A 13,727-nucleotide genomic window follows, 5' to 3' on the forward strand; every position below is an offset into this window, starting at 1 on the left:
GTTGACGTCACGGATCCAGGAAGGTGTTGAATGTTGGAGTTAATACAAGAATATTATTACTTAAATTTGTATTATCTAGTTTCTCAAAATTCATTGATCTTGGAAAAAATTATATGGGATGTTCATGAGATAGATGAGTTTGTGAAAATAGATACTGCTTGATTTAATTTCCAAAGACAAGAAACAGATGTGATTCAAATACCAGTTTATTCACATCGATACCAGCCAAGAAAAAGCAGTCAAGAAAAGACACAAAACTCCTCCCCACTTTTAAATAACGACAAGAGGAGCTTCTCAATTTCTAAAAAAATGCCGAAAACAGCTATTCTTTTTTTCTGTCTAAATTGAACTATACATTCACTTTTCAATGATATCTTTGCATTGAGGTAATGAGCAAAGAAACAACTGGCAAGACGAGACATTTAGACGGTAGGGTCAACCAGGAGGAGGATGAAAAATCAAATACTGTAGGTAGGTGAAAGAAAATATGAAACTAGGTAAAAATGCAAATCTGTCAAACGCTGATATGTTTTCTAAGCTGTAACTCAGGTGACAAGTTTCCCCGGTGGAAACAGATGAGTGTTTGCATTAATAATGGTTAGAAGTGTTTCGAACTCGGTGCTAGAGAGTTCTCACTGTCACATGGAAAATCAACACACAGGCAAACAATGAACAACAAACAAGCTGCTCAGTCAACTTCAAACTGGAATCAAATGGACGCCAGGATGGAATATTAGAAACTTTTTAATCTGCGTCAGTTCTCATTGGTGCTGGTGCTACCTGGAGTCCTTTGACATCCTTTGTGAGGAAAGCTGCTCGCTCGCAGTCCGCCTCCGGCCACGCATTCCATAAAACAAGACCTTCTTCTCAAACGTCCATGAAGTGGAAACATGGCGAGTGTGTAGGAGCCCCATGTGTGTGTGTGTGTGTCAATGTTTTTCTTGGGCCTGGAGCTTCGAGTCCAAAAAACACAGGATTATGAAGGATCTTTAGGTTACTGTGGGGACCGTGGGTTCTCTTTAAAAGAAAAAAGTCCACCACCTCGCGGTTCATAGTTCACTGCCAGCCAAAGAGAAGGCTTCAAACATGCATTTATCTAAAATGGGAAGACGGCTTGGAGAGAGGCAGCAAAATCCCCCAAAACTAACACAAAAACAAAAAGGTAGGATGGAGTGATGAAGCGGGGGGGGTGGGAGAAGACCAAATAATCTTCCGCAGAGGTGCATCATCTGGGAGAATTCACACGCAGAGCGCTCTGGGGCACCTGAGATAAAAAAAGAAAATACAGGTGAGACATTCTTCCAAAACCGCCTGTGAATAAGTGTCACTTACAGTAGGTGAAAACGATTCTGACCTGTCCTCAGTGAAACCGTCCATTTCCTCATCGTCCAGCTCCATGTCCAGCTCGTTGTCGAGACAATCCCGACCATATCCGCTCAGGACGCTGCAGAAAGCAAAGGTTCAGATCAGACACCTGGACTAGAATCCCAATCGTTGGTTTACTCCTGTCTAAACATCGCAACATACATCCAAGTTATTTGTTTCTTGTTGACAAACTCATTCTCAATGAATAACACTTTACGGCTTGCATAATAACATTGTCTTTGAATCGGAACAGTGAATCATGCGTTGGTTTAGCCACTTTTTAAAAACTAACTATCAAGACACAGGATCTGATGTTAAGAGGATGAAACGATTGACTGGGTGTTGCTGACCTGACGGATCGATATGTGAGGAAAACAATCCTCTTGAGCTTCTTGTTGTAGAAGAAATAGTTGAAGGACCAGAGACTCCCCTCTTCCCCGAAAGGATCGGAGTCCAGATCGGGGTTGTAGCTACAAACAGAAATAAGGAAAGGATATTTAAAAAGGTCATTCAGGAACCCAAGGGGATTTTCAGCAGCATAAATCACCTGCTACACAACACATCCCTACCTGTAAATGTCACAGCTTTGCAGGTTAATTTCCTGGTCGATGGCATTCCACAGCTCCGGCCCCACAGAGTTGAACTCTTCGCCCACGGCTGAGATCAAGCTGCTGTTTACTGCATTAGCCACCTGCAGGGAAATGACATTCCACTTAGTATTTCACAGAGCTGGTTTTCCCTTTGACGTTTAAGATTTAAGATCAGCTTCCCACTGACCCAGTTCACACTCGGTTCCCGGCTGAACTCGTCAGCCCGCGCCGCACTGAAGTCATAGTCCGGTTTGAACGACTCGTTGAGCGTGGTGATGAGGTAGAAAATAGTCTTCCTGCAACACTTGTCACTCAGAGGATTTTCCCCATCTTCACTGCTCTTCCCAAATCTGGACAAAACAACAAAAATCATTGTTAACGTCCAAGCACTGATTCTCTCTCCTTCACTGCTCCGATTGGTTGTGGGCTGCAGTACTCACTGTGAAGGGCTGGTGGTGCTGGTGGACTGAGGGGGGGAAAGAGCCTCCAGGACGTGTGGCTCCCCCTCCTGGCAAAACTGCTTGAACATATGTTTATCATCTCCTGCCATTTTACAGGAGTAGCTCTCAATCCTGTGGAGCAGAAAGGATGCATTTCAAATTAAGTGACAATAATAATGGGGGAAATATATAAGGACGCACATTTTTCGATTTAGGATAAAGGTCTATTGATAATTTTTCTAATGTAATTGGTGTGTCGTAAAGCTTAAGTTCAGTTGCCAATGGTGATGTTATAAAAATAAGACTGTTTTGTCCAAGCAAAATAATAATTTCAAGTAAATAATACTAGATTTTCACATCTGTGTGAAATCAATGATTTTAATAAATATGAACATCAGATCCAACTTGTTATTGACATTATAATCTTGCCTAAAGATCTGCATAACGCGTCACCTTGTTTGACAACATGCCCTGACATGACCCGAACATATCTCGCCCCAGAAGCCAAATCTGCACTAACACCTGACAAGAACAAGACGGTGCCAAAACATCCTGCATGCTCGCTCATGTTTCGTGGTCATACGGCTCTGTACACAGATATGCAAGCGGAGCACACGGTGCGCACTTTATCTTCCCCCCGCCCACTCTGGGGTTATGCAAGAGCAAAGGTTGTGCAACTTTAGACACACAGACTCAAGAAGTACTTCTCTGGACCAGCCGGTCTAATTATAGGGACACCGGTGGCAGAGGACACGGTAGTGGAAATATCTGCCCTGGTTTTCCACCCACAACACAGCTGACCGAGCGGCTGAGCACTCATGACAGGACAGATACTGCAGCTGGGGGGGTCACCATCAACTAAAATAGGACTAACAACCGAAAAACAACTATAACAGCAGCTTTCTTACATATTTTCTTTTTGTATACATCTATATATAGCTGTTGTTGTATTATCTAATCATGCACCTTTCATCGATAAACGTATTATGCTGCTTTTCTACAATAAACAAAAAGACCTTTATTCAGAGCACGACCCTTTATTATCAGTTTGCTTTTGTTTACTTGTGTCGCTAATGCAAATTGTCATCCCTGGAAAATAACGCGATCCTTCTGGAAGGTAAATTTTTAGTTAAAGTGTGCAGCTTGTGATTCCTGCTGCAATGATGGGCTGCCTCACTAATCGGCTAAGCTGCCTTAACACCAGCAGTCCTGGCAGCTCCAGCAGCACTCAGCTTTCATGTAGTATTACAGCTATACGTTTGTGTGTGCATGATTATAAACCCGCACAACACACTCCGAAATAGCCACAGGGGGGTGTGAAAGGACACAGAAGCTCAGTTTCAGGCACCGGTCCAAACTCTGCTCTCAGACAAGGCAGCACAGCCCTCTGCCCTTTATATAATCACTGTCACTCTAAGGACAAGCCCTGCTGAAGCCCTTACATAACCTGAAAACATAATGTTTAACAGTTTGCTGAGTGAAAAAAAACACAAACTGTCAGTGATTAACTTGGAGCACAAGTCGTACAAATGGGACTTTGGTTCAACAGTGAGTCATCGTGATAATGTGTAACGAGCAGGAACTCGTTTGCTCTACTACCCTCGTTTACGTGACAGATTCTGTGATCTGCAGCCGCACCTTTCTACTGTCTAAACTTGTTTCATGACACAACACCAGACAAAGTATTTCCTTTGTAAGGAAAACTTAAACAAACAAGCGATTTACAAATACTAATCCTTTCATGACATTTAATCTTCTATCATGTAACAGTGATACGCATGAAGTACATGAAAAACAAGAACATGAAATGTTTCTTTTAAAGTGAAAGATTTAACTTTTCCTCAATATTTACTAAGATGAACTAATATTTTAAGCTATTTCCTGGTGACAAAATCCCCTTTGTACCTGTAAAACTGACAAACTATCTGTTAATTACAATCTGTAATTAACACAAGTATATTTAATAAGCTTAAATCCTGCGACTGCTCACCGGCCAAGGATGCGAGACTCTCCTGTTTCCACACACAGCTGGGAGCTGAGAGCTTCAAAGATGGAGTTCTCCAAAAGTTTCATTGTTGCCTGAAAAACAAAATATAAAAGATTGTGTCAGTCAAAGATAAAAAAAATATAGAAGAAAATAAAGGCTTAATTCCACATTAACTCATGTTCAAATGTGAGACACTTGTACATGACTTTAGTTATTCATTCTACTCATCAATTCTCAGAGAGAAATAGTTTTTATTAGTCACCTTGCAAAATTACACACAAAGTATTTAAAAAGAAAATCAACTAAGTGTTTTAACCCTTAGTTGACTTGTGTTTCTTTGATATAATCTTTCAATGAGTTTTCTTCCATGATTTAAGAGAAGGCTCCTTCGATATATTGTCATAGAAGATGAGTTTTCAATGTCATCAAAGGAGCATTCTCCATTTAGCAGGGCTGGATTTCAAGACACAACCACAACTCCAGTTTGTTCCTCTGATCAGAGATTTCAGACTCAGAATCAAGACCTCCTCCATTTCCTCCATCCTGTTCGCTATTGGACACATTACTCTTTTTCACTAATAATGGATTGTAAAATAAGATTTACATGCATCAGATGTGCAAAATCAGTTGGGCGAAATTAATGGTAGGTGTTCTGTAATGAAAACATCCTATTTGTGTGATTGCATTGATGCAGAAATACAAAATTTACGTTTGTTTATAAAGTAAGAAAGGAAAAAATAGAATATGGATTTGTGATGATCAAAAACAAGTTATTTTGGTTTTGGGTATACCTGAAATACTGAATGATTAAATGCATTCACAGCGAAGATATAGAAAATAATAAATGTTTTGTATTTTATTGATGTATTGCTAAATTTTTGTGTTTTCTTATATAACATATACTTTGGGTTCGTTAACAATCTGAACTTTTGTGTCTTTACATTGATATGAAACATTAAGTCGATTAATCCTTGAATTACCTTGTTAAAAAGGTGATGTTTTAATAATAATATGTAAGCATTGCATCACACTTATACTTTGTACTTTTTTCATAACTACTTGTAATGATGAAAAAATAAATTCAGTGAGTAAACACATACACAGTAAACAAACGATACAGCTGTCAACATGAGTAGCAGGGTGGTGTAACAGCGCCACCGTGAGGCCATACGTAGGATACCCGCCCCTCCCCCACTACTTAACAAACCCTCTTCCTGGTTTCACTTCGTCCTTTTAAAAAAGAAAAGAAAACACAGTTTACTCACCGAGAGGTTTTTATTTCAAGCTCAGCGGCAAAACAACACAGGTCAACCCGCACACAGGCGTCTTCTTCCCGGGGGACAGAGAGAGAGATTAGCGACCCTCCTGCGTTCTGTCGGACCAGCTAGCGTTAGCGGCTAGGTTAGCGGTTAGCTTCTCGGGATGTCTTCACTTCACACGGGCAGCGTTTAGTTCGCGTCGGAGCATCTTCCGGGAGCACTCGGTCGAGTATGGGTTATACTGGGGCTTTTTAAATGTATACAGAAACTACTCGTCCCGATTAAGTACGACGACATTAAATCCAGAGAGCGACTGCGTCCGTCGGAGTCTGTCTGCAGCGGCATCCCTCTCCCGGTTCACAGCGCGGGGCAATCTGCTGGATCAAGTCGCTCCGTCTCTCAGCGACTCGATCTGAACAAAGTGGCCGCGGACGAGCTCCTGTTTCTGCGGAGAATGTGGAAGTGGGTCACGGTTTCTTGAAAGCGTCGCAGGGACCTTCCTCATCAAAACAACGGGATCGACTGTGCAGTTAGAGCCCTGCCCCCTCTCGTTTATATACGCCCGCTCCCGAATACACCCACTTTGAAACCAACACCGCGTCCTGATTGGTTCTGCGACCTGTCCGTATAAAGAACGAGTCTTGTGATTGGCTGGGGCTTTGTCAAATGTCACGGGACGTCGCTGTAGAAACACTGTTGTGGTTTTAGACAATAGATAATAACAGCAATACAAATATTTACTTATCTGGGATTATAAAGGAACACATTCACATTTTTATACATATGAATGTGTTGAAGGTCATTTTGCACATATTTCTTTTATATGCATGTATATAGTCTATATGCTATCTCCTCCCTCTCTTTACTGTTCTCAAATGGGATAATGATATATAGATACATAGATGGATACTTTATTAATCCCGTGGGACATTTAGAAATAAAAATAATACTAATACTATCAATAAAATATATATATTAATAACAATAATGTCACATCTATAAACATCTAAAAACGTTGCTATCGTTTGATCATAGTTATGCATAAAAGGTCATTTTATACATATTTCAATCATCAATAATTCCTTGTGTTTACTTGTTTTGGATTTATTCTGTTCCCATCAAAACAACCGACTCTACTGTATCGTTAAGCCCAGCCCCTTTGCATTACATACGCCCACTCGCGTCTACACCCACCCAACACCGCCTCCTGATTGGTTCTTGGACCTGTTCGTATAAAGAACTAGTCATGTGATTGGATTAAACTCGGCTGGTCTCTGCGTAGGAAGGAGCTTTGTCAAATGTCATGGGACATCTGCAAAAACAAGAAACGGATACTGTGTTTTTTTTGGTTCTGTTTGGAATTGAGCTAATAATAAATTATAATATATACAAAGTAATAAAGGGATTTTTGTGAATGTTAGTTAAGGGTTACATAATTTTGTACATATATTATTTAGACATGTAAAACCAAAGTCCAATATTTCAAAATGACATTTTATTGACAGAAACACAGATTGCATTTAGAAACCTGTTGGTTTGTCATGTCTGTGTGATGTAGTCGGAAACGTCCACCAGGCCTGTGCACTCATTATCCAGGTACTCTAGGATCACGTTACCCCCATTGTACAGAGGAGTTTCTGGGTGAGCCAGCAATGAGAGGAGGGTGTCATCCATACGCAAAGCTTCACCTTTCTGAGGGTCACACAACCGCAGCTTCTGCAAACCCAGAGGAGACAGAGTCGTTGTTTGTATACACTTAGGGTCATTGACATTTATAAAACAACTATAAATACAACATTAACAATGTTCAGCTATGTTTCTTTAAGATATTATGATAAGTTACCTGTCACTTTAGCTTTGTAAGAGATTGATAAGTGTAATCAAAGGGGGATGAAAGACAAAAGGTAGTTGATATTCCCCAGCAAAACACTACACCTTTTCAAAACTGCTGGAAAGCTTCTCTAAGTTAATTTATTGAAATAAAGAGCAAAACCTAAATTTGAAGTTTTTACCAGATTGTAGGTCAGGAAATTGGAACACATCAAGAGACATTTTAATTTGACAGATCTTTTTTAAAGAGCATAGGTTTCACTATGTTAACACACTACTGACAAAAAGGAAGAGGTCACTAACTATATCAATGTTAGAAAAACTTGTTTTCAAGTACAGAAACATCTTCATGGTTAAACCAACTTCCTGTGAGCAGAGCTCTATCTTGCTGCTGATACATGCTGCAAACCCAGAGGAGACAGAGTCGTTGTTTGTATACACTTAGGGTCATTGACATTTATAAAACAACTATAAATACAACATTAACAATGTTCAGCTATGTTTCTTTAAGATATTATGATAAGTTACCTGTCACTTTAGCTTTGTAAGAGATTGATAAGTGTAATCAAAGGGGGATGAAAGACAAAAGGTAGTTGATATTCCCCAGCAAAACACTACACCTTTTCAAAACTGCTGGAAAGCTTCTCTAAGTTAATTTATTGAAATAAAGAGCAAAACCTAAATTTGAAGTTTTTACCAGATTGTAGGTCAGGAAATTGGAACACATCAAGAGACATTTTAATTTGACAGATCTTTTTTAAAGAGCATAGGTTTCACTATGTTAACACACTACTGACAAAAAGGAAGAGGTCACTAACTATATCAATGTTAGAAAAACTTGTTTTCAAGTACAGAAACATCTTCATGGTTAAACCAACTTCCTGTGAGCAGAGCTCTATCTTGCTGCTGATACATGCTGCAAGAATACAGGCAGGAAAATGCTCATACTTGAATCTAACAGCCACACTTAATGTGTGCAGACAGGGTTGACATATTCATGTGAAAAATTCTGACCTCAACTTTTGATAGTCCTTGCATTTTAAACTTAGTTTAGCTTGTTGAAGTCATGAAAAGGAAAATACAAGAAGAAAGATGTGGGGAGAGCAGACAATTCCATGTAGCTGCTGTAGTTACCAATGTATAAATAAAAAGTTTACTGATTATCAGTCTCTGCTCCTGCTATCTCTTACCTTAGCAGTCAGTACATTGTTGTTGTTCTTGAGGCTCGCCAGAGAGGCTGCATAATCCACCACTTTTCCAACACTCCATTTAGAAGAGAAGAACATGGGTTGGGTGGTGTCCTGAGATTCTTTGGGGAGATAAACCTGCAAATAGGTTCTCTCTGTCTGGAAAGCCAAAAAGGAAAGGACGAAATCAATTCACAATTCACATATACTAAAAATAATATGCAAGCTGTAATTCTGTCAGTATATAAACTACAAACATAATAGCTAGTACTTCACCTGTGGTAGTCCCTTGTCTCCTGTAGCATGTAGTTTCAGTTTCATTAATGCTACCTTAGCTGCAGTTGCACTGTTCTTTGCTCCTTTACGTCCTTTACTTTTGGATCCATCCTTTGACTCTGAGTAAACATGAGAGAAAGACACACACATGATCCAATTGTGCTCAGGCTGAGTAATACAAACAAATGTGGATTAGTTCAAGAAACACAAATGCCAGCATCAGAACAATACTGACACTATGTGGACAATAAAAGGAACTACACAAGAAACTGTGATTAGTGATATATTTGTAGTGTCTGTGCAAACTGACCCACAATCTTTTGCACCAGCTCTCTAGTAGCTGCCATTCGAGGTTTCTGGACCTCCAACTTCTCACACTTGTGATCATCTTGATGACGATGGCTGTAAGTCAAGAACAGAATCTTAGAACCTTTAACCTTGAGTTCCCGTCTGTTGTTTTCCCCTCACGTGAAGAGAAAGAGACACAGGAACCACAGTCAACATTAATTACGTCATTATATGAAAAGCTTAATGAAAGAGAGAAAAAAAAAGGTTAAACTTACACCAGACAGAAATGTTTCTCACATTGCGGACATATTACAGGCAACAGCTCTTTTCCTCTGCAGTCTTCAAATGAGCAGGGATGACTTGTGCTGCCCCCGGTGGTCTTTGGTTCCTTTTGTTCTTTGTTTTCGGGATCCTGGGGGGGTCAAGGGAATTAAGTTAAGTAAAACAACACCGGAGAAGAGAACAGTGTTTGTTCAAACACAATCAAATAAAGAACATCAAACACTTGTCATCAGTACCTCTGGACAGGAGTGGGCCTCTCTGCTTCTGTGCTCAAGGCTGTAAGAGACCGAAGGATGTGTCTGTTTCATTCAAAATAAATGACATATCTAGAATTTGCATTTTTAAATAGTGGATACTCCTTTTTTGCCTCAGCACAATTTATTAGGTACACCTGGCTAAAGTTATTGCTATTCCAATACAACCGATCTGCAGGAAATGCTCCTTTCAATGAGGCGACAGTGTTAAACATGTGAAACAGCTTTACACCGGGATCTGGGGAGCTCTTACCAGAAAACGCCTCTGCAGGAATCACAGACAAATGGAAGGAAATCTGTAAGAAGGATGGAGAAACAAATTCAACCGGGTTATTCTGATTTCAACAGGGATCATTCAACGACAGTGTTCACAGCTGAAGGGTTTGTGTAACCTATCAGAACTTTTAACAGTAAGTGTGAGTATCATAGTGAACTGCTGAGGGGAAGGATGTTACTCTACTGTGGTCATATGGCTTCAGAACTTGCTCCTATTAAATATGAATAAAACAAGAGGTGACAACTCCCATTCATTCCCTGCAGCTGCACTGACGCTAACTACACGTGATCACTCCAAACTAAACTTACACTTATATTCTAACCCTAACCCTAACCCTAACCCTAACACGTTAATCAATCAGGAACTGAACTAAACGGAATGTTGTGATTAGAACCTGAACACCAACCAAGCTAGCTGACATGCTATCCATGCTAACAGACGCTCGTTGTGTTGTATTATTGACAAATGACGACAAAGTAACATGCTGTCTGAACACACGTGATTTTTGTCACTGTGGTAAAGTGGACAGACACAGACCGTTCAGACTGCAGGAATCGATCCGACAGTGTTTCCCGATGTCCAATTCAGCCATGACTCCGTTAGCTTCACCGGTTAGCCAAGAGGCTAAGGATGTCAACACGAACCCTCACCCCTGACGTCATATCACGTGACTTTTTGCTTAATTTTTTTGTTTATATATGTGAAACGATTTACTGACTTCGCAGGATTTGTTAAATTCAAATTAAATTAATTTTTATTTAACCCTGTGGTTGGAGAACGCGATCTCTACCACCTAGGCCAATCCTATATTATCATTTTTGATCTGATAACCTATTCATACCCATGAGAAACTAAGGAAAGGAAGAAGATGGACAAATTATTGTGTGTGTGTGTGTGTGTGTGTGTCTGTGTCATTCTATGCTGCTTTTGACACACATTTCTACTTTACTACATATATTTGACAGCCTTACTTAATAATTACAAAAGACAATTCATTTGCCTGAATAGGTCAACATGTCAGTGCCTGTCAGTGCTCGGGCCCTAATTATGGTGATAATTAACTGTGGGTTAATCACTGTACTTCACACACGGTCCTTTCATCTACTGTTATTTTACACATATTGATAAGGGCAGCTGAAATTTGAAACGTTTTAAATTGCATTATGATTAATTTTTTTTTCTATTCATTTGATTATTTATCTATTTAAATATCTATCTGTACTTTTTCATTTGCTATATAATCAAAGATCTAGTCTATTTAATATAAGATCAAGTCTATTTAAAACCAGATGTAAAGAAGCTAACTGGTGTAAATGTATTGTGTACAATTAAGAAATAACACATGAACTCCACACAAAGAGGAATTTCACACACCACTGCATTCAGCCATTTAATCATTTATAAATATTTTCTCTTCATACAAACACTGACCCCCCCCCCCCCCCCCCCAAGATAAAACAAGATCAATAATTATCACAATATAATTATCATCAATGGTAATTTAACAAAAGTTCAATATAAACTGATTATACTGCTTATGCATGTTGCCAACACAGTGAGGCGGTATAAACAGAACTGATACCTTGATGATTGATTGTTATTTATCAAATGTCAATTGAGAAGAAACAATAATAATGTCACATTTATCCTGATAATTACTAATATCGCCTGCTGTGAACACTTTTACCTTAATATAATCTTTAGCCACATTGCTCAGCCCTAGAATAATGAATTGTGCACCGATAAATACTTTGTTGTAGAGGTCAAATTAACGAGTTAACCAACAGTGAAAGCTTCCACTAAATATTAACCCAACTAGGACAATTTGAAAATAGTTATTGTCTACGTATGTTGGTCTTCTCTTCTCTTTTTACAGAACAGCCGGAGCAGCTGGTCTCTGTAGGCTTGGTTCAGGAAGAAGTACATGACGGGGTCCAGCACGCCACTGACACAGGTGAGGGCTGATGTGATCCGATTGGCTTTTCCCAGTGACATGCGGCCTGCTGCCGGAGTCACGATGTACATCACGCGGCTCACATGATATGGCACAAACGCAAGAAGGAAGTTGGTCACAATGAGTATGATCATTTTTATCGCCTTGTCTTTCACAGGACGTTGTGTCACTGTTCTCAGTTTCAGCAGAATCAGTACATAGGAAACCACCACAGTGGTGAGGGGAATAGCAAACGCCACAATGGTTGAAACCAAAGCCTTGGGAGTCGTCTTTTCTAAGTAGAGCTTGCTGCAGGTGCCGGGCGAGTTGGTCAACTTCGTGATAGAGAAAAGTGTTGGACTCATAGAAACAATAACCAGCACCCAGAGAACCCCAACGGCTATCCTTGCATATTTAGCCTTCCTGACTGACCGCGACTTTAACGGTAAAACCACGGCTAGACATCTGTCAAGGCTGATCAGGCTCATCAGGTAGAGGCTGCTGTACATGTTCAGGTAGAAGAGGAAGCCCGACAGTTCACAGAGGACGTGTCCAAAAGGCCAGTGGTTGTCTGACAGGTGGTAAACTATCCTCATGGGTAAAATGAGGATGTAAGACATGTCTGCGACTGAAAGGTGCCTCAGGAAGATCCTCGCTGTGGACGCGTTCTCCTGTCCAAAGAAGGCCCACAGTGCCAAAGCGTTCCCGGGCACGGCGACGACGAAAACCAGGATGTAAAAGACAGAAAAGACAATGTTCTCCTGGTGGGAGTCACTGCTGTAGAAGACCTCAGAGGTATTCATGGTTGCCTTGGATCAGCCTGGTGCAGCACAATAACAGACACAAACAACCAGTTATGGTGATTTACAGCGATGACGGCCTGCACTCACAGTGTGTTCTGATGACCCGACACACACACTGTGGGGTCAAAACAAAAAGTGCAAATGCAAAGAGTGCATGTGACAGAGATGACTTGATAATCAACCCACATGCAGCATCATGTGTTAATGAGGCAAATACAAAAAACAGGAAGTGTCCTTGAAAAGCTCTAGTGTTGATGAATACACAGTCAAAGATGGCGTATAAAGAAATGTTATCATTTCCCTTTTTTGAAGATAGATTAAAAAGCGGAAACAACATTATTAGAGTTGCCCAAAACAAATTTAGTGTACATTTCATTAATAGCTTTAACAGGATTTCCTTGAAAGAAATATTTAAATGTTTAAAATGCTGATAAACATGTCCCCCTCTTTTATGGCAAATAATATCTGGTAGTTGTGATTCACCTTAACTTACATTGATCATTTAAAATCAATCACCAGCAAACTCCACCATCAGCTGCATGTTGTTAAAACCCCAAATCCCTTTAAATCTAGATTTCTAACAACAAACACGCTTTTCATGTCTCTGTGTAAATGATATTCATGGTCACCGTCGTTTAAACACTAAAATGGTGAAACGTACTTGAACAGGAATTGTATTTTAAGCATCACAATGATTCTACTTTTAAAACAATTACATTTCGGGCATAATAATTCCCCATCGTGGTCAATAATCGTTAATCAGATTCTTACCTGTAATCGCTGAGGCTCAGAACACAGAACTCCACTACACAGTGTATTTGTGAGAATCCGTTGTCTGACCATAAGAGACAGGTGGAAGTGAGAACTGCCCTTTTGCTGTGGTGCTGCTACACTTTCAAGTTTAGCCAAACACAATGTGACAGATGCAAACACTTAAAATAGAGCGAATCAAACAG

General features: G+C 39.9%; 3 protein-coding genes across 3 annotated transcripts; all 3 read right to left on the reverse strand.

The window, feature by feature from the left end:
- Window positions 1-190: 190 nt before the first annotated feature.
- On the reverse strand, window positions 191-6,178 carry maf1b (MAF1 homolog, negative regulator of RNA polymerase III b). The gene is made up of 8 exons (XM_062379209.1): window positions 5,648-6,178; window positions 4,386-4,474; window positions 2,396-2,527; window positions 2,143-2,305; window positions 1,935-2,056; window positions 1,716-1,835; window positions 1,355-1,444; window positions 191-1,264 (listed from the first exon to the last, which is right to left on the reverse strand). Exons 2-8 carry the CDS (start codon window positions 4,466-4,468, stop codon window positions 1,240-1,242), a joined length of 735 nt encoding a protein of 244 aa, XP_062235193.1. The 5' UTR covers window positions 4,469-4,474; window positions 5,648-6,178; the 3' UTR covers window positions 191-1,239.
- A 939-nt stretch (window positions 6,179-7,117) lies between these two features.
- zfand1 (zinc finger, AN1-type domain 1) lies at window positions 7,118-10,679 on the reverse strand. The gene is made up of 8 exons (XM_062380123.1): window positions 10,573-10,679; window positions 10,012-10,054; window positions 9,741-9,780; window positions 9,498-9,634; window positions 9,245-9,336; window positions 8,935-9,053; window positions 8,662-8,817; window positions 7,118-7,357 (listed from the first exon to the last, which is right to left on the reverse strand). The coding sequence occupies exons 1-8, from the start codon at window positions 10,625-10,627 to the stop codon at window positions 7,181-7,183; spliced, it is 819 nt and encodes a 272-aa protein (XP_062236107.1). The 5' UTR covers window positions 10,628-10,679; the 3' UTR covers window positions 7,118-7,180.
- Window positions 10,680-11,486: 807 nt separating this feature from the next.
- si:dkey-96n2.3 (uracil nucleotide/cysteinyl leukotriene receptor) lies at window positions 11,487-13,670 on the reverse strand. The gene is made up of 2 exons (XM_062379812.1): window positions 13,543-13,670; window positions 11,487-12,788 (listed from the first exon to the last, which is right to left on the reverse strand). The coding sequence occupies exon 2, from the start codon at window positions 12,769-12,771 to the stop codon at window positions 11,878-11,880; it is 894 nt and encodes a 297-aa protein (XP_062235796.1). The 5' UTR covers window positions 12,772-12,788; window positions 13,543-13,670; the 3' UTR covers window positions 11,487-11,877.
- Between the last annotated feature and the right edge of the window lie 57 nt (window positions 13,671-13,727).

This window comes from Platichthys flesus, chromosome 21 (genome assembly GCF_949316205.1).
Source record: "Platichthys flesus chromosome 21, fPlaFle2.1, whole genome shotgun sequence".
NCBI lineage: Eukaryota > Metazoa > Chordata > Actinopteri > Pleuronectiformes > Pleuronectidae > Platichthys > Platichthys flesus.

What these genes read in the sequence shown, in the direction of transcription:
- maf1b (XM_062379209.1), bottom strand. Translation starts at nt 4,468, where the DNA reads ATGAAACTTTTGGAGAACTCCATCTTTGAAGCTCTCAGCTCCCAGCTG. An exon ending in GAGTCTCGCATCCTTGGCCG is followed by an intron (nt 2,528 to 4,385) that starts GTGAGCAGTCGC and finishes TCTGCTCCACAG; the next exon opens with GATTGAGAGCTACTCCTGTA. An exon ending in AGCACCACCAGCCCTTCACA is followed by an intron (nt 2,306 to 2,395) that starts GTGAGTACTGCA and finishes TGTTTTGTCCAG; the next exon opens with ATTTGGGAAGAGCAGTGAAG.
- zfand1 (XM_062380123.1), bottom strand. Translation starts at nt 10,627, where the DNA reads ATGGCTGAATTGGACATCGGGAAACACTGTCGGATCGATTCCTGCAGT. An exon ending in CGATTCCTGCAGTCTGAACG is followed by an intron (nt 10,055 to 10,572) that starts GTCTGTGTCTGT and finishes TCCTTCTTACAG; the next exon opens with ATTTCCTTCCATTTGTCTGT. An exon ending in GAGAAACATTTCTGTCTGGT is followed by an intron (nt 9,337 to 9,497) that starts GTAAGTTTAACC and finishes CTTGACTTACAG; the next exon opens with CCATCGTCATCAAGATGATC.
- si:dkey-96n2.3 (XM_062379812.1), bottom strand. Translation starts at nt 12,771, where the DNA reads ATGAATACCTCTGAGGTCTTCTACAGCAGTGACTCCCACCAGGAGAAC.